This window comes from Bubalus kerabau, chromosome 19 (assembly GCF_029407905.1).
Source record: "Bubalus kerabau isolate K-KA32 ecotype Philippines breed swamp buffalo chromosome 19, PCC_UOA_SB_1v2, whole genome shotgun sequence".
NCBI lineage: Eukaryota > Metazoa > Chordata > Mammalia > Artiodactyla > Bovidae > Bubalus > Bubalus kerabau.
This window is the reverse complement of record NC_073642.1, coordinates 59924165-59948408: the sequence shown is the minus strand read 5'-3', so window position 1 is coordinate 59948408 and position 24244 is coordinate 59924165. Positions and strand designations below refer to the sequence as shown.

General features: G+C 47.6%; 1 protein-coding gene across 1 annotated transcript; it reads right to left on the bottom strand.

Annotated features, from left to right (window-relative positions):
• Window positions 1–5915: 5915 nt before the first annotated feature.
• On the bottom strand, window positions 5916–11394 carry LOC129634079 (serpin A3-5-like). Its single transcript, XM_055556048.1, has 4 exons — window positions 10770–11394; window positions 8664–8934; window positions 7381–7528; window positions 5916–6322 (listed from the first exon to the last, which is right to left on the bottom strand). The coding sequence occupies exons 1-4, from the start codon at window positions 11392–11394 to the stop codon at window positions 6131–6133; spliced, it is 1236 nt and encodes a 411-aa protein (XP_055412023.1). The 3' UTR covers window positions 5916–6130.
• Between the last annotated feature and the right edge of the window lie 12850 nt (window positions 11395–24244).

The following is a 24244-nucleotide window of genomic DNA, read 5'->3' as shown; positions in this document are numbered from 1 at the left end:
TGCTGGGCTTCAGGCAGCTCCCTCGCCTTCCTGAGACTCCCTTTTCTTCTCTATTAAATGGTGGTGTAAAAATAGTGCTCACCACCAATGACTGGTAACAATGAAAAGAGGTCAGGATCATGCGACATTTGCACAGTGCCTGGCACAGGGCAGACGTTCCAGGAATATCACTGATGACCATTACTGTTGTCTCTTTTCCTGCTTCTGCTTCCAGGCCAAGGACTCCTGAGCATGAAGGGCCCTCAGTGGTTGCCACTGGTCACTGTGCTCTTGGCCATGGCTCACTGTGTGGCCCTGGTTAACCAAGAAATTCTGGTCATACCAACCTCAGCCCCCGGGACAGCCCTGGACAGCCACATAATCTCCAAGAGCAACATAGGCTTTGCCTGCAGTTTCTATAGAAGCTTGACCATGGATGCCTCTGGATAGAACATTCCCTTCTCCCCAGTAATCATCTCTTTGTCCTTGGGCATGTTCTTTCTTGGGATCCAGCACCCAGCAGCACCTACCTCCTGGAGCGCCTGGTTCAACCTCATCGTGGTGGCTAGCCCAGGATGCAGGAGGGCTTCCAGGATCTGTCACTCAGTCTCCCTGAGCAGGAGCCCCAGCTCCTTCTGATCATGGGCAGCAGAAGATCAGTGGCCGGGGCCTGGGAGCCAGCCAGGAACCACCAGAGACCCTGAAACCATCCACGAGTATGTAGAAAAGCAGGCCTGGGGAAGCCTGAGGCCTGGGTGGAAGAGCTCAGGGTGACACTACAGCAGTCTTGAGAAACACATGCTCTTCAGAGGTGAGACAGCGTACATCCAGTGTGGAATCTCCACCTGGGAATCACGGCTTCAGTCACTCCCAGACCCACTCTGCTCAGCATCCGGGAAGCCTCCCCTGCTGACTTGACATAGGAGGCACTCAGTCAGCGTCTGCCCTCTGAAGCCGGGATGCTTCTGCTTGAATACCTCCAGTGATGCAGAACTCATTGTCTGTCCTGTTTTAATGCTACTTGTTGAAAGTGAAAGTGTTAGTCGATCTGTATGCCCCACCATGGATTGTATCCCACCAAGCTCCTCTGTCCATGGAATTCTCCAGGCAAGAAGATTGGAATGAGTTGCCATTCCCTTCTCCAGGAGATCTTCCCAACCCAGGGTTTGAATCCGGGTCTCCTGCATTGCAGGCAGATTCTTTACCATCTGAGCTACTTGTTGAGTTTCTTTCAAAGAAGGGTTTTCTAGCTTTGCTGCCCATGACAACTCCCTGGGGAGTTTGTTTAACATGGAGGTGCCCTGAACTCACCCCAGGAGATTCTGATTTAAGACAAAAGTAAGTCAGGGACTCTGCATTTCATAACCTCTCCTTTCTTCCCTCAGCAAGTGATTCTTCTGCAAGAGAACTGTGATCTTCACTCGGAGGAACCCTGAATGCAAGTACTGAATTAAGGAACATGAGTTCCCTTCCTCTAGAAAGTCCCAAAAGGCATGGGTTAATGCAAGAAAAATCCCAGTGCAGGGAGGTCTTTTATTTTTTCCAAAAGAGCCAGTAAAGTTACATGCCTCCCTCCTAATCATGCTCCTAATTCAGCAAATGAATTCAGTCTTCCTCATATTTGTACAGTGCTCTCTGGGTCTCCAGGGGTATTCATACCCATTATCTCCTTTGACCTGCTCATCTTCATGAAGCAGAAGGGGCTAAGACTGATGGTCCCATTTTATAGATGAGGAGACTGGTATCCTAAAAGAAGAAAAGTTGTTATCCTGAGGCATCATGGCATTCATGTACACACCCATGATTGCTGCCATGTGTTATATGTGAGTGTTTTATACACATGCACACATGCAATCTAAATATGAAGTCCTTATCATCATGCCAGGCGTTGTGATTAGTTTTTGTTGAAATCTGTTTGCATCTCAGCAAGGTGGATAGTATCATGTCCACTTGAGAGACTGGAAAACTGAGGCACAAGTGTTAGGTATTTGCCCCAGATCTCAAAGCCAGGCAGACCCTCACCTTCAGGTCCACACCTACCTTAGAGCAGTGGGTACCACAGGATACATTTTTTCTCTAAAATTAAGCAATTTCTGGAGAGTTTAAAGAGACTAGGAAGGGCAATCCTATTTATATATCATTATACTCTTATTAGTGAAAGTGGAGAGTGAAAAAGTTGGCTTAAAGCTCAACATTCAGAAAACGAAGATCATGGCATCCAGTCCCATCACTTCATGGGAATTAGATGGTAAAACAGTGGAAACAGTGTCAGACTTTATTTTTTGGGGGCTCCAAAATCACTGCAGATGTTGACTGCAGCCATGAAATTAAAAGACGCTTCCTCCTTGGAAGGAAAGTTATGACCAACCTAGATAGCATATTCAAAAGCAGAGACATTACTTTGCCAACAAAGGTCCGTCTAGTCAAGGCTATGGTTTTTTCTGTGGTCATGTATGGATGTGAGAGTTGGACTGTGAAGAAGGCTGAGTGCCGAAGAATTGATGCTTTTGAACTTTGGTGCTGGAGAAGACTCTTGAGAGTCCCCTGGACTGCAAGGAGATCCAACCAGTCCATTCTGAAGGAGATCAGCCCTGGGATTTCTTTGGAAGAAATGATGCTAAAGCTGAAACTCCAGTACTTTGGCCACCTCACGCGAACAGTTGACTCATTAGAAAAGACTCTGATGCTGGGAGGGATTGGGGGCAGGAGGAGAAGGGGAAGACAGAGGATGAGATGGCTGGATGGCATCACTGACTCGATGGACATGGGTCTGAGTGAACTCTGGGAGTTGGTAATGGACAGGGAGGCCTGGCGTGCTGCGATTCATGGGGTCGCAAAGAGTCGGACATGACTGAGCAACTGAACTGAACTGAATTGAACTGATACTCTTATTCTAATGTAACAGTATTCACCTCCATTTTACAAGCAAGGAGACAGAAGCTCAGGGTGGTGAGGGGCCTTGCCCCCCAAGGTCACACAGGTAATAAGGGACAGCCCAGATACTTTGGCCCACCTGATGTGAAGAGCTGACTCATTGGAAAAGACCCTGATTCTGGAAAAGATTAACGGCAAAAGGAGAAGGGCATGGCAGATGATGAGACGGTTAGATAGCCTCACTGACTCAATGGACATGAATTTGAGTAAACTCCGGGAGACAGAAGAGGAGGACAGAAGAGGACAGAAGAGGACAGAAGAGCCTGGAATGCTGCAGTCCATGGGGTTGTAGAGTTGGACACAACTTAACGACTGAACAACAAGTCACCACTATTAACTTCCCCTTAGGACTGTGCCACACTGCAGCCCTGGTGCTGGTCACCCCACCTCCTGAATCTTTCCTGAGGTCATACAAATGGGCCCAGCATCTTTAAAGCACAGAAGCCAACTCCAGGCTAGCTCTTGACAAGCTGAAAACTAAACTCTAGAAAGGTCGTCTGCCCCGCTCTACCTCTATCTCTTTCCCCCTCCAGCCAAGGCAGGGCTCCTCTCACTAGGCTGGCCCTGCCTTTGCCCTGCCCCTGTGGCTTTAGATCGCTGCATCCCACAGACCACTCATCCTTCCCTTAGCCCTAAGGGCCCTCTCATCCTCTGAGTACTCTCCGATGGTCCTCGAGTGACAGCTTTTCTCCAATGCACACTCTCCTTGGTGCTGCGCCCTTTCAGGGTTCCTCCTCTTCACATCCTATGGTACCCAGCTTAGGGGGCCTCCTCCCATCACCACTCACCTGCCCATCCTGTGGGCATGAATCCTCATGCTTCTCTCCATCCTGATTCTCTCAAGAACACCTCCCTGAGCAGGTCCCTTGGTGGCCTCCTGGGAACCACACACCTGGGGTTCAACCCCAGAGGTGTTCCCTCCCCCACAACCTGCTCCTCCTGCTGGGGGTCCTTCCTCGGGGGTTGCTTTGTCATCACCCAGGAGCCAAACTGAACGTGGGTTGTTTTTCCTTCTTCTACCCACATCCACCCACAGTCGTTTAATGCTCTCTTCACAGGCTTCCGATCTTCCCATTCTCCCTCTCAAGCCTGGACCCGTTTTGGCCCCAATTCCTGCCATAACTTGTTGAATACTGAGAAATGGAGTATTTCCTGCCGTATCGTAAACAAGGATGTCACAGTCATCAGCAACGCCTCCAAAAGAGAATTCCTGAGTCCTAAGGGCACTCAGGAAGGAGAATACCTGCTCCCTCTCACAGCATTCAGGCTGCAGCCACTCCCTACAGTGAGCACTGAGGAACTTTGAATGTGAAAAATGCAGGATACTGGCCCCAGATAGCTGAGACGCATGAGAAAGGAGTGATTGCAGTGAGCCCAGACTCCCACATCTTCCCATACATAGAAAAGCTCTAGATTCCTTAACTTGGGATATCTAGTTTTCTTTAATTCACCAAAATACTTTTGATGTTCAGACGACCTGCCCTTTGTTGCAGACTTCTATACAATTTGACTCCTCTCCCTACCTTCTGGGAACAGTTTTCTCAGGGTTACTTGAGATGCTGTTTCTCAGGTTTGAAGTCCTAAAAATTTCCACCAAATAAAACATAACTCTCAACTTTTAGGTTGTGACTATTTTTTAAGTCGACAATACCCAGCCTGTATCCCTGACCTGGATCCTGAATCACTTCTCTACATAGCAGCCAGAGTCATCTCTCTACCATGCACATCTGCTCACATCAACGCTCTGTTTAAATTCCTTTAAAGCTACCTAGGACTCTATGGAATCTTTCCAGAATCCCTACTGATTGCCAGGCCACTTGAGGTCCAGTGGCTCCATCATGGCCACACCGTCTGTGTAAGTCTTTCATTTCCTACTTCAGATCTGCCCATATTTTTCATCTTCCTGAAAATGTCACCCTCATTCTCTCCTGCTCAGAACATTCTCCTCTCTCTTCACACCATGACATTCTTATTCTCCCTCTGATGACATCACAGAAATCACCTCCTCCAGGAAACCTTTCCTGACCTCCCAAACTAAGTTTGGCCCTCTGCTCTCAGTTTCCAGAGCCTTGCTTCCTCACACATCCTGCCTGTCAGATCTGAAGTTCCTAGAGGACCATCACTGTGGAAACATTTATGGGGCAGAATGGCTCTGCAGCTCAGAGTATTCTGATAGAGGAGGTTGGGATAACATTCTGCCAGCCATAATTAATAGCTGTGTGAACTTGAGGGAAATTACAGAGGCTCTCTGTTTCTGTTTCCTTATCTGTAAAGTAGGATGAATAACAGGATGTATCTCTTATGATCATCATGAGGACTAAAAATGGGTTCTTCCTGGTAGAGGCCTTAGCAGGCTACCTGAAAGAGAGCTCTCGACCCTTCAGTTGTGGGTGACGCCATCATTACCACTTGGAGCTGTCCTCCCTGGAGATCACACAGCCGTCCATACGTCAGTAGGAGGCATGGCTGGGCTGTTGCTCTCATCACAGGTGTGTGTTTGCTGCTCTTTCCCTCCTGGGACACCTCTTCTGCCTGATGGGGATCGTCTGTCAGGGGAGGAGGTGGAACTGGTCAGGAGGTGGAGGAGCTCAGCTGGGATCTGGGAAGCAGTTAGTCTCCCAGGTTGGCTGCTGGAAGGCAGAGGGGAGGTTCTGGTGGAGGAAGGCTCAGCTCAGCTGCAGGATGACAGGGTCCAGGGACTGTGCCAGAAAAGGGCATGCTGTGTGCCCTGGGGACGGAGGGGTGAACGTGGACCTTGGATCAGAGCCCCTGAAAGTGGGCATCAGGCAGCAGGGCCCCTTTCAGTCCTGGACCTGTGGTCCAGCAGGCTTGGTCACAGGTGTTAAGCCTGCTCCTGGGATGGCTGGAGAGGCTGGGGCAGAGGGAGGGGCTCAGAGTCTGGGGTGGGCTGAGCAGATGTGGTAAGCCGGGGGTGGGGGTGGCCTCAGGGCTCAGGCAGCAGCAGGGTGGAGACACACAGGAAAGAGGCAAGTCCGAGGAAAGTGCTTTATTGCTGTCAGAGATTTCAGATTCTCTCTGTGACCCAGACACAGATTCCCTGTGCATGTAGAGCTCCCGGCAGAGTCACTGTCACCTCCCCAGAGGTGAGCAGGTGGGGACAGGCAGGGTGGATCCTCAGTGCCCAGGGGTCAGGCTGCACCCAGGGACCTGGGCACCCTGCTCCTTAGGGAGGGTACCCACAGCTCAGAGCGGAGCTCTAGGCTTGACTGGGGTTGGTGACTTTCCCCAAAAAGATGATGCTCTGGGTGTCTTTGAGAACTACGGCAATCAGGAAGGGCCTGTTGACACGCACAATGGTTCTCAAGAACGTTCTTTCCATGCTGATTCCCGTGGCAGCAGCTCCTTCCGTGCCCTCCTCGTCCACGTCCAGCGCAGCGCCGTGGACCACCTGTGGGGACACCAGAGCAGTACCCACCAGAGACGGGGTGAGCGGAGGTGAGCAGTCACCTAGCGCCTCTAAGGGGCTGACATTCACCCACCTGCCGCTGGCCCGTCACTCCGCTGTCCATCTGTTCTATTTATTTGTCCTCCCAACAAACTGTCAACTGGTTTGCATAGTTGTGATACATACACATGCCAACTGAAGGCAATGTCTGTGAGCGATGTGCCCAGCATCAGATAGGAAAAGAACAGGGACTCACTCTCCTAACCCAGAGACTGTGCTGTCTCTGAAGACCCCCTAGTATAGGGGGAGGGGCCAGGTCAAGGCATTTTTCTTGCAGGCAACTGTCCACAGTCCCTCCATGTCGAAGCAACTGATGGGTGAGCACTGCTTTCTGCTCCTCTCCTGCCCTAGCTTACATGTCCCTGAGCCCTCAGCTCCCTTGCCTAGGATTGGCTTCCCAGCCCTGAACCACGAAGCCCCATAGCCTCTGTGCCTCCTTTACCAGGTCCTATGGCAGATGGGGTGCAGGGAAGCCTGCAGGGCTGCCCAGCCACCCCCACCCACCATTCACTCTGGCTTCTCTGCCTCTAGGATCACAGCACCAGGACACTGGGTGTTCTTCTCGCCTACTCTTAGTGCATTTTCATCATGGTTGCTTTACAGACTTTGTTAGTACCTATAACCTCTTACCTGCACCACTAGGCACCAAACAGGACCCGAGAACTATACGCTCCTTTTAAAGATGAAAAGTTGGGGGATGCAGAAATGGGATCATTCCCCTCTACAGGCAGTGAAAGATGGAGCCTGATATGGGGTCCACTGCTGTTTCCACTCCGGGTCCTTCTAATGACATGCTTCTGTGTCACTTTATAATTCAGGGAAGGTGGGACCTGATGTCACTGTGATTATAACCCAGCTCTCCTGGGCTTGGGGAGTCCCAGGGAGGGAGACTGAGTTACAACAAATGCAGTTATTTTGCAAATTCCAGGTGTCCTACCATCTGTCTGGCCTCCACGTTTAGCGTTCTGATAGGAGGATGATTGTCCAAATTTAAGACTCACCTGGGAGACTACCAGGTCCCCGTTCCCTGTGATTCCTGATAGGTCAGCGTTGCCAAATATTTTCTTAATGCCCAGCTGGGAGAGGATGTCATTTAGTTCATAGTTGCTTTTGATGGAAAATTTTGGCAGGTAGAGCTCATGTATTCGTCTAGGAAACAAGGAAAATAAATTTGAAAACCTGCTTGAAAAGATGTCTGCCTTTTCCCACCTCACAGCATGGTCTTCCAACGATTCCTCTTAACCCACCCCCTTCTCCCTGGAATAAGGACTCTTGTTCTCAGTTTCTAGACCCCTCGGGCTAAATCCCCTTATTTTGTTACTTACCCATTCCAATCTGCAGGAGTCTAACATGCCAGGCAGGCACCAGGGCAGGGGGAGCTTAAGGAGTCTGCAAGTCTCCAGGTGACCTGAGTCTACCCTCGGGGGGGACCCTGACCTTGCCCAGCTTCCCCTCTCTCTCCCTCTGCTCTCCTGCTCTGGCCTCAATAATCCTCAACCACACCAGGCTCACTCCTGCCTCAGAGGCTTTGCCCTGGTTATACCCTTGGCCAGAAATGCTTTTTCCCAACACATCCAGCAGGCTCAGTCTCTCACTGCAACATCACCTAAGGGCCACCCTATTTATGATCACAAACTACCTCTGGATACAATTTTCTTCTCCCTTTTACTGTGCTTTTCTCTCCCCACCTCCCCATTTGTCCCCTCTCAACCTAACAAAGTATTTATATTTATTTCCAGTCTGTCTTCCACAATTATAGAGTGCCATGAGGACAGAGAATTTAGCGTTTTATTTGCTGACCTACCACAGGGTCTAAGTCAGTCCCTGAGGCATAGTATGTCCTCAGTTAACCTATTCAACCAGTGCTGACTGGGTGAGTGAATAAATGAGTGACTACAATGGAAAGACAGTGCCAATATGGTCCTCAGAAACCATCACACCTGGGCCCTCCCCTGATTCTATTCGATCCTTCTACCTTCAAGAGGAGAAGTCAGGGGACAAGCTTGTGAATATTGAGGGTCATGTGGAGTTCTCATGACTCAGCCCTTGTTAATGTGAGCCAAACCTTCAGCTCCCGCCCTTTCAGATGTCATCAACTTATAGAAGGATTTAAGCACTGAGCCAGGCAGGCAGCAAAGGGCAAGGTCATCGTGGGATGGGCTCTCCCATCCTGCCCCTGCCCTGCACATTCCTGAGGCCCTATTGTTGGGGGTCAGGAGTCCAGGTAGACGGGGAAGGACCAAGAAGGCAGCTGAACCCACAGCTCTGGGTCCTGGGGAGTCACCTGGGCTGCAGGGAGTTTCGCCACCTCGTCAGTGTCTCTGGGATCAGCTTGGCTTCCAGGTGCTGCATTTTGCCCTCATCGGGGAGGATGAAGAGGGCGCTGTCGTTGCTGGTGTACATGAGCTCCACCAGCGTGCAGCCCAGCTCCTCGTCCCGGAAGTAAGGGGTTTCCAGGTCAAGGGTCATCATGGGCACCCTCACCGTCTTGTTCTTGCTCACGTGGAACTCTGCCTGCTCAGTGTGTTTGGGGTCAAAGCGGGTCTTCCATTGGGCTGGAGGCGGGGGGACAGGTGAAGAGTCTGTGAGTGCAAGAGCTGCAGTCTCTCCCTCCTCGGCCCTGGTCCTTGAGTGGGGAAGACCCTCCCATGGCAGCAGCCCCTCTCACCACTGCCTCTGGAGACGGACCTGCTAGGTGTGATCATACACCTGGGCAGGTGGTTATGTCCTTGGGGATGGGGGTGAACCCCACAGGTCAGGATTGAGAAGGGGAGCATTAAACAAAGCTGGTTAGTTGTGCTACATGTGAAGTCAACAGGAATGTGGAGGGCAAGGGAGAGATGGGGATGAGGCTGGGCCTGGGGAGATATGGGACCACCTGGTCCATCACGGGGACATGTTAGTGTCCAGGCGTTGGTCGTTGGCTTTGTAGGGAGGACACCTGTCCCCATGGCCTGTGAGCCCGGCTGGAGCAGGAGCCACACGGGGACCCGGAGGGCAAAGGAGGAGGCTTGGGTGTTCCCCAAGGAAGATGGAGACCTTAGTGTCGGGGGGTGGGCTTCTTGGGGAGATTGGAGCCCTGGGGCTTCATGGAGGATATACCCACCCCTGCTTCCTGCTTTGATTCCACCTCTGCCTGTGCCCCCATGGTTAGAGACAGGAGGAGAGGGAAAGCTGGGCTGGTGGGGTACCCCTGGGGAGGAGAAAGTCTTGGGGCAGGTCAGCGTGGTAGGAAATTAGAACACAGAAAAGTTAAGGAAGAAACACAGCAGATCTGGCCTGGATTATTAAGAATTTTCCAGAGAACTGGGAATCTATGGCTTCATTTACAGAGGAAAATACAGATCCAGGAGGGCTGCCCAGGGCTCTGCCAGCAGTTCCCAGTTCAGGGCGAATATGTACCCCCAGCGGGTGTCCCTTAGGCACCCGACCACCCCACGCTCAGGATCATTCTTTGTGTCTTTATTCTGTGTTCCTTTAGCACCGCTGGCCCTGTGTGTGAAATCTTCCTGCCTTCACTCTGCCCCTTATGAGTTTCCAGGATGAGGTTTGCAGTGTTGGGTTTCTACCAATGGGACTGGGCCCTGGACCAGCTAGAATCTGGAAAAGAGTCTGTCCCGGGTATTGTCCTTCCCTGAGGCTTCCCTCTGGGGTTGGCCTTGCCAGTGCTGCCCTCATAGCTATAACAGGGCACAACTGAAGTTCCTTGAGTTGGCCAGGCTGCTCAGAGGCTGTCACAGCATGAAGCCGGCCACCAGCCCCACCTCCACCCGCTGAGACCAAGTCCCCTTAGAGGGAGCAAAGGTCAGACACAGCCCACAGTGTGCGGAGCAGTGGCCTTCCTTGTATGTGTTAAAAGAAGCTGGAGTTCCCGGCCACTCCAGAGTGACCTTAGAGGAAAGCTCCTTTCTCCAGGCAGTCAGGCAAGTTTGAAAATAAAAAGGCTCCCTATGGCTCAGATGGTAAAGAATCTGACTGCAATGTGTGAGACCTGGATCCAATCCCTGGGTTGGGAAGATCCCCTGGAGAAGGGAATGGCGACCCACTCCAGTATTCTGACCTAGAGAATTCCATGGACAGAGGAGCCTGACAGTCTATAGCCCACGGGGTCACAGAGTCAGACACAACTGAGTGACTTTCTCTTCACTGTGGCTCAGAAAGGGTTAACAGCTCCCCAGCCCTTGTGTGTTGCAATGACAGATGTGATTTAGAAAACCCCCGAATAGACAAAGATTACGACGGGGACAGGGTCTTAGTGCCCAAGCTGTCCTCACTGATCATGTCCTCCTCTGTAATGCCCAGCAACAGAATTGGCTGAGCTGAAATAGAAATAGCTCTGAAGACAGAAAACTAAGCATGTGTTTCCTTCTGAGACAAACAGGGCACCCACCTTTAAAGAAGATGTAGTTCACCAGGACCAACACCGTTCTTGGGGAAAGGTACTTGAACAACTCCTCAATTTTCCCCTGGGTTTTATTCTTCACATAGTCATTTATTAGCCTCCTGGCACGTTCAGGATCCCCGAAGTTGGTCGAGAAGGCCTTAGAGGAGTACAGCACCTGGGCATCTTTTATGAACTTGTCCAGCAGCTTCAGCTGATCCTGCACAAACATGGCATTGCCCACGCTCAGCTGCAGCTGGTTGCTGGGTCGATTGAGCGCCTTCAGGAGGTACTGGAAGCCCTGGTGGATCTGTGTCTCCTGGATCTCCGTGAGGTTGAACTTGAGACCTTCCAGGATCTCTGTCAGGGTGGGGCCACGGGCCCCCAGAGACAGGAAGGCCAAGGCCATGGAGACACTCAGCGGGGAGAAGATGACATTCTTATTGGGGTTCTTCAAAGCCAACTGCTTGTAGAGGCTGAAGGCGAAGTCGGTGTTACTAGAGGCTAATGTGCGGACATCCACCCTTCTGTGTAGGTCCTTCACCACCACATTCTCTTGGAGGCAGTGGACACTGCAGATCCCAGCCACCAAGAGCCCCAGAGCCAGGAGGCGGGACATTCTCTCTGCCCTCATGTCTGAAAAGCAAAGCTCCTTTCAGTCTCCATGTGTCAAATGATGTCTCAACCCCTGCCACTGTCCCCCGTGGTCTCTGTTCTCTCAGCCCTGCTGCTCTGTGACCTTCCAGGGGTAGGAACCTTCCTGGGCTCCCAACACACACGAGGAGGCTCTGGGCTCCCTCTCACCATTTGATCAAGTGCTGTGACAGGTTCCCCAGTGGAGAGACTGGGTGCAGAGAGGGGAAGGGCCTTTTCCAGGGCCACACAGCAGGCCGTTGAGGAGTGAGAATAAGGAGCCTGGGGTGCCTGGCTCCAGGGTGGGGAAGCTGGTGATGGGTGTGAGTTGCTGTCCAGTGAGAAGGCATACCCCTCCCAGGACAGACTCTGTCAGAGGGCCTAGGAAGCAGGGCTCCTTTCCCACCATGTCCCCTCTCTATCCCCCCAGGAAGGAGCCCTGCAATGATCAGAGGACACAGTGCCTCTCCCCGTCTCTGAGGACAAGGGTGTGACCTCAGGGAGGCTCTCCTGTCGAGATGCCTGGTCACAGTGAGCGTTCAGGAGAGAGGCCGCCACAGGCAGTGGGAGCCGTGCTGGAGCCTGGCTGCCCTGAGGAGGGCTGGTGTAAAGAACAAGGAGGGAGGAGCGTTCTGCTAAGCCCCTGCCATGTGGACACATGGAGGGTGTTTCTGTCAAGAACCTGGAAAGGCCTCCTAGTGGGGAAAAGCAGGGTGAGCAGAGTCTCAGAGACCTGGTCGAGGATTTTGTTTGGACCACTTGTGAGTGCTGTGTGGTGACGAGCAGTGACTGCACCTCTCTGATCCTCAGTTCCCACCTCCGTCCAACATGTGGAATGACTCAGATGACATACAGGATGAGGGTGCTGGGCTCCTAAGAGGAGTTCCAGACATGTCACCCCTTCCACTGGCTACCCTCTCTAGGACTCTACAAGCCAGACTGTGATCCCTGGAGACAGAGGACTGAGATACTGCCCAGAAGCCTCAGGAGAGACCGAGGTCAAAGCTGTGACCTCAGCAAAGAGGGGTGTTTCCCTGCAGCCTCTGCCCCTCATCTCAGAATAGAGAGGGCTGCTGGGGTGGGAGGGGGAAGGCGAGAGAGACAAAAGGCAGAGATGGGAGGAGATTGGAGGGGAGAGGAAGAGGGCTGTAGGGCGGGAAGCTGAGCTAATTCTTTTCCAGAGACCAGGGGAAAGGCCTTCACACAAGCCTGGGGAGAGAGGCGATCGATTGCCTAAACTATTAGTGTACTCAGGAGTGGTACAATGGTTTTTTCCCAAACATGTTAACCATTTTCTTCCAAAAGTTATTCCTGGAGGAATAGTGCTTTCTCATCTGTTCTGGTTGGAGGGTTGCCTCTGCCTCTGAGAAGCCTGTATCTCCAATGCTGAACAGATGCACCTGAGAGTTAGCTTGGCTGGGGCTCCTGGAGGGATAGTGAAGAGCAGAAATCGCCCCTGGAGACCCCTCTGCTCAGAGGGACCTGGTGCACTAATTCTGTCCCCAGAGCTACCTGAGAGCAGCATCCTGTGACAGGCAAGGAGACGCACCTCAGGGCCCTCGGAGGACCTCTGACCTGATGCTGGATGCACAGCTGGATGGGGCACCACTGGCTCGAATCACAACCCCAAAGACTCAAAAGCAGAAATGTCCCCAGAAGCCCTAGTGGCACATCCCTCCCTTTTTAGGATGAACACTGAGACCAGAGAGAGGACTGGTCTTCAGAGGACTCAGAACCCTCCCAGCATTGGACACACATCCTCCCGCCTCCCTCCTGCCTTAGGTTCTACCGACCCCTGACCGAGGCCAGAGCCACCCAGGGAGAGGGGTCCTTTGGCTCCCAGTGTGGGAGCATCACGGATTACCTGCCTGTGAGAGCGGGATGTGGGGAATGGATCCGAAGTCACCGTCTGCCTGGATGCAGGTGTTTCATGACTGCGTTTGTCTATTTATCCTGCAAAGACCTCTTCTCTGGCTTGCGAAATGTAGGAGGGAACAAGGTCTCTGACTGGAAATGGGCAGATGAACATTTCTGGTAACAGGATTCATTAGGTCTATGCAGACAATCTAGTTACCAAAATAGATGTTTTTCCCCTTAAAAAATAGCCAGTAAATAAACACACATAAAAACCTTTCCCATGTTAGAGTTCTCTTCTGTTTCTGAAATACTCATTGAGGAAGATGTGACAACTCAGAAAACATCAAATGAATCACTGAAAACTACTCCAAATTATTGTTCTTTTTAAAGAGTTATTGACTCTGTTTTATTAGTGTTTTATTCCTGGTCTGATATCCTCTTTAAGGATCATGGAGAAACCCTGAAAATGTAGAGAAGGGCTTGTAAAGTATTTCCCAGAACGCTAGTGCCCAAGAAATACAAGTTAACATTTTGTTGTGTTTATTAGTCACTTTTCTTTGAAGTGTGTGTGTGAGTGTGCAATACACTATTTGTTTACAGCTTGATTTGTAAGTTGAAGCACTCCTCCCCCACTCCCACAGAAGTGCTGTGAGTCCGAGGTCCCCGAAGAGTGTCAGGAATACCAGTGTCTGGGGCCTCTGATCTCCAGCACCTTCTGTTTGGGGGACCTGCTGTGACTTGGACATCACCCTGTTGTCCTTCATTATTGGTTCACCCTAAGAGCTGATTGTCCTCCTTTCTTGACCTTGAGGTCTCCTTAGCTGTCTCAATGAGATAATTTCAGGTATTTTCTGTGCTCATGGGAAAAACCTGTCCCTTCATCCATCATAGTCACATCCCTCCAGCCATGACAATCCCTGCCAGACTTCTGGGGACCACTGGGGTTCTACCAAGCATAGTTTGCAACCAACTGACAATGATGTTGGGTTTCCCCGATGGCTCAGCAGGAACAGATTCTGCCAGTAATACAGGACACCCGGGTTCAACCCCTGGGTTGGGAAGGATCCCTGGAGCAGGAAATGGCAACCGGCTCCAGCATTCTTGCCTGAAAAATCTCATGAATAAAGGAGCACAGCAGGCTAAGGTCCAAAGAGGTTGCAAAGAGTTGGACATGACTGTGAAGGAAGCAGCACAGTGATGGCTTAGAGGTGAGGGTGTGGCTTTGAAATGAGGTAAGCATCAATCCAGATAGCACTGCTTACCAGCTGTGTGATCCCACAATATTTATTGAAAATTCATGGACTTTGATCTCTCTATCTCTAAAATGCAGATAAGAACACGTCGCTTTCTGGAAAGAGGTGGGGGAGGCATGGTATGAAGAGTTAATCAAATAACTCGGGTGTAAGCTCCGGTAGGACAGAATTTTGTTTCTTTTTAATAGTGCTGCATGCTTACTGAATCTCACAGATGTTCATTGACAGTAAGACACTGAGATGGTAAAGAAGAGTTTGGCCTCATCTGTCCTGAATTCATGATCTGTGTCCTTTGAGTCTCCAGTGATTTCCAGAATTGACTGTATATTTTGAAGTTGCAGAGAACCCCAAAGAAAATAGTGGCTAAAGCAAGACTACAGTTTATTTTCCTCTTGTCCTGATTTAAGCAGTGGTGGGTTGAAATGGTGATTCCAATTTGTCAGGGATCAAGTCTGCTTGTATTCTTCATGTTTTTTGCCAGGTCCCAGAGGGCTCATTGCCACATCCACCTTCCATTTAATGGGAGTCAAGAGGGGAAGCTGGCTTCAAACTCAGTATGCAAAAAAAATAAGATCGTAGCATCCAGTCTCATCACTTCATGGCAAATAGAAGGAGAAATAATGGAAACAAAGGCAAATTATTTTCTTGGGCTCCAAATCACTGTGAACAGTGACTACATCCATGAAATTAAAAGATATTTGTTCTTTGGAAGGAAAGCTTTGACAAACCTAGACAGCATATTAAAAACAGAGACATCACTTTGTTCACAAAGGTGTGTATACTCAACACTATGGTTTTCCAGTAATCATATAAAGATGTAAGAGTTGGACCATAAAGAAGCTGAATGCTGAAGAATGGATACTTTTGAATTGTGGTGCTAGAGAAGACTCTTGAGAGTTCCTTGGACTGCAAGGAGATCTAAACAATCAATCCTAAAGGAAATCAAGCCTGAATATTCATTGGAAGGAACAATGCTGAAGTTGAAGTTCCAAATACTTTGGCCACCTGATGCAAAGAGCCAACTCACTGGAAAAGACCCTGATGCTTGGAAAGATTGAGAACAGGAGGAGAGAAGTAAGAGGCAGAGGATGAGATGGTTGGATGGCATCACCAACTCGATGGACATGAGTTTCAGCAAACTTGGGGAGATGGTGAAGGACAGGGAAGCCTGGCAATCTGCAGTCCATGGGGTCACAAAGAGTTGGACATTACTTAGAGACTTAACAACAAAAATTTTTGATAGTTTTATCTTATTAGGCTGAAAAACAAACCCTAGATGTAAGGCAGGGGGAAGATAATATTCTATCTTGGTGGGGGAAAAAAGGTGTACTTTCGAGGGCGGTCCCAAGATGGTGGAGGAATAGGACAGGGAGACCACTTTCTCCCCTACAAATTCATCCAAAGATCATTTGAATGCTGAATGACTTCCACAAAACAACTTCTGAATGCTGGCAGAGGACACCAGGCACCCAGAAAGGCAGCCCATTCTCTTCCAAAGGAGGTAGCACAATTTATAAAAGACAACGAGGCAAAAGAGTTAGGGACAACAGAGACCCATCCTGGGGAGGGAATTGTGAAGGAGAGGTTTCCACACAGCAGGAAACCCTCTCATCGTCAGATCTGTGAAGAGTTTTGGAATCTCAGAGGGCAACATAACTGGGAGGAAAAAAAAAAAACAAAACACCACAGAATATGCACCTAACCACAACTGCCAGCATAGAAGTAGCCCAGATGCTCACCTCTGCCACCAGCAAGTGGCTGCTTGACAGGGAGGCAAGGGCTGCATGCTTAGGATAAGGACCTGGCCTGAATGTCCTGAAGACAACCTGAGGGAACTTACATGAGACAGCAACCCAAATTGTAGGATAGCCAGAGAGAAAAAAGAGAGAGAGAGAGAGAACTTTCCAGCAAAAGGCTCTAACCTAATGTGCAACCTGGCCCTCTCACAGAACAAAGGATTGAGGGAACACCAAAGGAAAGCTAGCCGCCTGCATACAGGCCCCTCCCCCACCACCGGAGGCAGAGAGGCAGGCGAGCCACAGCCAGAGTTGGAAGGCAAGGGGCAATCTCGGCCCCAGAGATGGCACCCTCCACCAAATGTGAGCAGGCCCTCAGTTGCTAACCATGTCTTCCTGGGATCCTGGACGGTTGACATCCGCCAGGAGGGTCACAGCCTGAGATCAGCTCCCCAGAGGAGACACACAGCACACCTGAGCCGGTGCTTTCTGGGGTGGAGGTGAGGGGGTGGAAACAGAGAAGCTGGGACCAGGGAGTTGATTAACATGCACGGCCCACCTGGGACAGTGTACTCACCAAGCACCTGGTCACCTGAGCTGCTCGGATCTGGGAAGGGCACAAAACACACACCCAGCTGAATCTGTGCCCTTGTGGAGTACACGAGAAACTGAACCTGAGCAGCTTAGACCTGGAAAGTGCACGGAATGCAGGCCTGCTTTGGACAGTGCCCCTGCAAAGCAACCTGGAGCCTGAGCAGTGTAGACCCGGGAAGCACATGCCACTGTGAGCTGGGGCAAACAGAGTGTGCTCCACACACTGCGAGCACTCCTGACACACGCCAGTGATGTTTGCAGTGTTCCTCCCTCCCCACAACACAGCTGAGCAAGTGAGCCTAAATAAAGTGAGCACCTTCGCCCCCTTGTGTCAGGGCGGAAATTAGGCACTGAAGAGGCTTGGAAAGAGAGGAAGCCAAAAAAAACAAAGAAGAGGGAACTGCTCTGGAAGTGACAGGTGCCCAGATTAAAACTCTGTAGTTAACATTCACTAAGCATTGGAAGGGGCCTATAGACCTTGAGAAGAAATACAAGCTGGAACAAGGAACTATCTGAAACTGAACTAACTCCACAATGCCCACAAAAGCTCCAGAGAACTTCTTAAATATATTTTTATTATTATCACTTTTAATTTTTTTTTAATTTTTAAGTTATTTATTACTCCTTTAATTTTCATTTTTATAACCCACTATTACCTTACAAAAAAGACCGTATTTTTTAAAGCAAATTCCATATATATATATTTTATGATTTTTGTGATTAATTTTCTTTTGTATTTTTAATATTCCATTTTTGAGAGTCTAACCTCTACTCTCAAAATTCTCCAAGCCATGCTTCAGCAATACATGAACTGTGAACTTCCAGATGTTTGAGCTGATTTAGAAAAGTCAGAGGAACCAGAGATCAATGTCAACATCTGCTAGATCAACGAAAAAGCAAGAGAGTTCCAGAAAAACATCTATTTCTGCTTTATTGACTATGCCAAAGCCTTTGACTGTGTGGATCACTACAAACTGTGGGAAATTCTTCAAGAGATGGGAATACCAGACCACCTGACCTGCCTTTTGAGAAACCTGTATGCAGGTCAGGAAGCAACAGTTAGAACTGGACATGGAACAACAGACTGGTTCCAAATAGGAAAAGGAGTATGCCAAGGCTGTATATTGTCACCCTGCTTATTTAACTTCTATGCAGAGTACATCATGAGAAATGCTGGGCTGGAGGAAGCACAAGCTGGAATCGAGATTGCTGGGAGAAATATCAATAACCTCAGATATGCAGATGATACCACCCTTATGGCAGAAAGTGAAGAGGAAATAAAAAGCCTGTTGATGAAAGTGAGAGGAGAGGGAAAATGTTGGCTTAAAACTCAACATTCAGAAAACGAAGATCATGGCATCTGGTTCTATCTCTTCATGGCAAATAGATGGGGAAACAGTGGAAACACTGTCAGACTTCATTTTTGGGGGGCTCCAAAATCACTGCAGATGGTGATTTCAGCCATGAAATTAAAAGACACTTCCTCCTTGGAAGGAAAGTTATGACCAACCTAGATAGCATATTCAAAAGCAGAGACATTACTTTGACAACAAAGGTCCATCTAGTTAAGGCTATGGTCATGTACGGATGTGAGAGTTGGATTGTGAAGAAAGCGGAGCGCTGAAGAATTGATGCTTTTGAACTGTGGTGTTGGAGAAGACTCTTGACAGTCCCTTGGACTGCAAGGAGATCCAACCAGTCCATCCTAAAGGAGATCAGTCCTGGGTGTTCATTGGAAGGACCGATGCTGAAGCTGAAACTCCAGTACTTTGGCCACCTCATGTGAAGAGTTGACTCATTGGAAAAGATTCTGATGCTGGGAAGGATTGAGGGCAGGAGGAAAAGGGGACGACAGAGGATGAGATGGCTGGATGGCATCACCGACTCGATGGATGTGAGTTTGAGTGAACTCCGGGAGTTGGTGATGGACAGGGAGGCCTGGTGTGCCGCGATTCATGGGGTTGCAAAGAGTCGGACACGACTGAGCAACTACATTGAACTGAACTGATTAAAAAGAATGCATTTGAATCAGTTCTAATGAGGTGGATGAAACTGGAGCCTATTATACACAGGGAAGTAAATCAGAAAGAAAAACACCAATACAGTATATTAACGCATATATATGGAATTTAGAAAGATGGCATCGATGACGCTGTATAGGAGACAGCAAAAGAGACACAGATATAAAGAACAGACTTTTGGACTCTGTGGGAGAAGGTGAGGGTGGGTTGATTTGAGAGAACAGCATTGAAACATGTATATTACCTATGTGAAATGGATCATCAGTCCAAGTTCAATGCATGAAACAGGGCACTCAAAGCCGGTGCAGTGGAACAACCCAGAAGGATGGGATGGGGAGGGAGGTGGGAGGGGGGTTCAGGATAGGGGACACTTGTACACCTATGGCTGATTCATGTCAGTTATGGCAAAACCACCACAGTATTGTAAAGTAAGTAGCCTTCAATTAAAATTAATCAATTAATTTTTTAAAAAGTACACTTTGGATGAAAGACTTGGTATCTAATTTCCAAGAACATTTGTACCCAACACCCAATTTAGACCATAGAGAAAGGAAAGCCCATAGAGAAAAGAAGGACATACTAAACAAACAAATCGATTATTATATGGCAAAAAAGAAAGTAAGACAATTTTAGTCACAGTAGGAAACATAAGGAGAAGAAAAAGGAGTAAAAAGAAAGCAAAACATATATCTAAATGATAATATAGGGAATACTTGGGAGAAAATATTTTGCAGAGAACCAAAACAATACTTTCCATCTTAGGATGTCATCTTGGCAGTTCCTGGCTGGGCCGTTATGACTGTCAGCTGTTATGGTGGAGGGCAAGTGATGCCTGTGGTTTCTGAGTTTAGACCAGCACTGTGAGGAAGGCCAAGCCACATGGAAGTAACCCATGTGCGTGTCCTGACCACAGCTCAGCTGAGATCTTTGCTCACAGCAGCATCGACCACCAGGCATGTGAGTAAGGAAGCGTCCGATGGCTTCAGTCAGCCGTGGTCCACGAGTAAGCACAGGAGACACCCAGAGTGGAAACAGCCTTACTGAGCCCAACAGAATTGAGTGACAAAATTGAGAGACAGTAACAAGAAATGCGTGTTGTTTTATACGATGACATTTGTATAACCAGCAAAAATATTTTTTTAATGAAGGCAAAGTATTGATTTTTTTTGACACACAAGATCTAAGACAATCCATTACCAGTAGACCTGCATTATAAAAATTGTTAAAGAAAGTTCTTGGGATAGAAAGTAAATAGGCAAATAAAAATTTGTACAGAGGAATAAAGAGTGCCAAAAATAATAAACAGTGTTTTTTTTTTAATCTGATTGTGAATCTCTTTGATGGGCAATTAACTGTGTGTAGAAAATAAAAGTTGTAGTGTATTATGGGATTTAACACGTGTAAATTATAGAAAAGAGAACAAGAGCACATGGGACAAAAGGGAGAAAAACAAGAATACTGAGATAAGGTTTTATACTTTACTTGAAGTGATATAGTATTATCAGATACGTATTGATGAGTTAAAGATTTATTGTACATTCTCAATACACTGAAAAAAATACACAAACTAAGAAGTATAGGTTTTAATCCAACAGTTGAGTGAAGCAAACACATGAAAACTCCTCAATCCAAAAATACAGCAAGAGGAAAAACAAAACAACACAAACTACAGATGGATAAAAGGTAAAACAAAAAGAAAGTCAGAAGATCTACCCCAGTCATATCACTATTCCCTTTTTGTGAGTAAAATTATAGCTGGACTATAGCCCACCAGGCTGCTGTGTCCTTGGGATTCTCCAGGCAAGAATACTGGAGCCACGCCCTCTTCCAGTGGATCTTCCCGACCCAGGATCAAACTCACTTCTTTTAGTTCTCCCGCATTGACAGGTGAGTTCTTCACCACTAGCGCTACCTGAGAAACCCATCATTCACCCTTATGGAAACGCAAATCAAAACTACAATAGACACTACCTCAAATCTAAGAGGGATATATTAATAATAATAATAGATACTAAACAACATGTGTTGTCAAGGATATGGAGAAATGAACCCATCGTACACTGCTGGTGAAAATGGTGCAGTTGCTCTAGAAATTGGTTTGGTGGTTCTTCAAAGAGCTAAATGCAGAATGAGCACATGAGCCAGCAATTCCATGCCTATGTACACACCCAGGGAAAATGAAAACATGCGTCCACACAACAGTGTGCACATGAACGTTTAGAGCAGCTTATTTATAATACCCCAGAAACCTAAAACAGCCAAACGATCAGCAAGGTGACAAATGGATAAACAGTGCTGTATACTCAGACAATGGAACACGCTTCAGCCACAGAAAGGAGCGAAATGCCGATACACACGCAACGCGGATGAATCCTGAAAACATTATGATACATGGAAGAAGCTGGTCACCAAAGGTCACATATCGTATTATTCCCTTTGTATAAAATATCCAGATGTTAAATCCAGAGACGCCAAAATCATATTAGAAGTTACCATGCACTGGGGAAAGGGTATAATGGGGAGTGAGAGCTTAAAAGGTATGGGGTTTCCTCTGGGGATGATTAAAATGGTTAGACACTAAAAATAAATAATAGTTTCACAGCATTGTGAATGTGATAATCATCATTAAATTTTATACTTTAAAATGGTTAATTTTATGTTATGCAAATTTCACTTCAATAGAGAGAGACCTAAGGAGAGAGTAATTAAATGCCTTGTTTAGGCATTGTGTAGACATTGCTTGGATGTATTTTTTTTTTTTAACTTTACAATATTGTGTTAGTTTTGCCAAATATCGAAATGAATCTGCCACAGGTATACATGTGTTCCCCATCCTGAACCCTCCTCCCTCCTCCCTCCCCATTCCATCCCTCTGGGTCGTCCCAGTGCACCAGCCCCAAGCATCCAGTATCGTGCATCGAACCTGGACTGGTGACTCGTTTCATACATGATATTATATATGCTTCAATGCCATTCTCCCAAATCTTCCCACCCTCTCCCTCTCCCACAGAGTCCATAAGACTGTTCTATACATCAGTGTCTCTTTTGCTGTCTCGTACACAGGGTTATTGTTACCATCTTTCTAAATTCCATATATATGTGTTAGTATACTGTATTGGTGTTTTCCTTTCTGGCTTACTTCACTCTGTATAATAGGCTCCAGTTTCATCCACCTCATTAGAACTGATTCAAATGTATTCTTTTTAATGGCTGAGTAATACTCCATTGTGTATATGTACCACAGCTTTCTTATCCATTCATCTGCTGATGCACATCTAGGTTGCTTCCATGTCCTGGCTATTATAAACAGTGCTACGATGAACAGTGGGGTACACGTGTCTCTTTCAATTCTGGTTTCCTCAGTGTGTATGCCCAGCAGTGGGACTGCTGGATCATAAGGTAGTTTTATTTCCAGTTTTTTAAGGAATCTCCACACTGTTCTCCATAGTGGCTGTACTAGTTTGCATTCCCACCAGCAGTGTAAGAGGTTTCCCTTTTCTCCACACCCTCTCCAGCATTTATTGCTTATAGACTTTTGGATCGCAGCCATTCTGACTAGTGTGAAATGGTACCTCATAGTGGTTTTGATTTGCATTTCTCTGATAATGAGTGATGTTGAGCATCTTTTCATGTGTTTGTTAGCCATCTGTATGTCTTCTTTGGAGAAATGTCTATTTAGTTCTTTGGCCCATTTTTTGATTGGGTCATTTATTTTTCTGGAGTTGAGCTGTAGCAGTTGCTTGTATATTTTTGAGATTAGTTGTTTGTCAGTTGCTTCATTTGCTATTATTTTCTCCCATTCTGAAGGCTGCCTTTTCACCTTGCTAATAGTTTCTTTGTTGTGCAGAAGCTTTTAAGTTTAATTAGGTCCCATTTGTTTATTTTTGCTTTTATTTCCAATATTCTGGGAGGTGGGTCATAGAGGATCCTGCTGTGATGTATGTCGGAGAGTGTTTTGCCTGTGTTCTCCTCTAGGAGTTTTATAGTTTCTGTTCTTATGTTTAGATCTTTAATCCATTTTGAGTTTATTTTTGTGTATGGTGTTAGAAAGTGTTCTAGTTTCATCCATATGTGCATGGATTTATCTCTGGGCTTTCTATTTTGTTCTATTGATCTATATTCCTGTCTTTGTGCCAGTACCATACTGTCTTGATGACTGTGGCTTTGTAGTAGAGCCTGAAGTCAGGCAGGTTGATTCCTCCAGTTCTATTCTTCTTTCTCAAGATCGCTTTGGCTATTCGAGGTTTTTTGTATTTCCATACAAATTGTGAAATTATTTGTTCTAGCTCTGTGGATCTTAATTTTAAAAGAATTTGTTTTTTAAGTTTAGGCACCCATCAGGGGAGTGATAACTTGATATTTGATAATATTAAGGACTTATGCTTATATTTAAGCATGATATGCCATTTTAAGTATTTTTAAAATTCTTATGATTAAAATAACAGGATGTGTAAGATTTGCTACAAAACAAATCCCAAAGAGGGAAAGGGTTAGGAGGCAGGGAATAATTGTATTGGCCCCATGTTAATAATGACTGAAGCTGCTGATATGTATGTGAGTTTATGTCATCCTCTCTATTTTTGCAATGCCTGAATTTTTCCATGAAAACCAAAAGTCCTTGAAGGAGACACTGTGGCTTGTTTCCCAGTGCTTAATGCATCCTCAGCATGAAATGGGGGCTCATGAGTGAGTGAAGGAAGGAGGGAAGGCGTGGATACCGTGCATATCATCATAACCCTGGTGTTCCTTCCCTTTACAACATCAAGTGAACATCAAGAGAAAGAATTGAAGATCCTGACAAGTCAAGGAAACCTGAGACTGTGTGTGTTTATGTCCAGGCAGTAGATGAGCAGAATAAAAATGAGTCATAGGAAACAAGACTCTTAAGAGTCCCTTGGACTGCAAGGAGATCAAACCAGTCCATGCCAAAGGGAATCACTCCTGAACAGTCATTGGAAGCACTGATGCTGAAGCTGAAACTGCAATACTTTGGCCATCTGATGCAAAGAACGGACTCCTTGGAAAAGACCCTGATGCTGGGAAAGATTGAAGGCCGGAGGAGAAGGGGACGAGAGACAGTGAGATGTTCGGATGGCATCACTGACTCGATGGATGTGCGTTTGAGCAAAGTCCGGGAGTTGGTGATGGACAGGGAAGCCTGACGTGCTACAGTCCATGGGATTGCAAAGTGTCAGACACGACTGAGCGACTGAACTGAACTGATAGTAAACAAAACTGGGAGCAGATGAAGTCTGGATCACACCCATTTACCCATGTTCACCCTGCTTCTGCACTCAGTCTGGAGGCCACCTGTGTGTCACCCCTGCCACCAGGCCAGCTCAGGAAGCAGAAGGCCTTCGAGCTGTAAAAGTTTTGCAAACATTCTCTCT

Bases quoted from the DNA above. Each gene is read 5' to 3' on its own strand.
- LOC129634079 (XM_055556048.1), bottom strand. From the start codon at position 11,394: ATGAGGGCAGAGAGAATGTCCCGCCTCCTGGCTCTGGGGCTCTTGGTG. The intron at 7,529-8,663 runs GTGACTCCCCAG...CTTGTTTCCTAG, and splicing joins CGAAACTCCCTGCAGCCCAG to ACGAATACATGAGCTCTACC. The intron at 6,323-7,380 runs GTGAGTCTTAAA...GTGTCCCCACAG, and splicing joins GGGACCTGGTAGTCTCCCAG to GTGGTCCACGGCGCTGCGCT.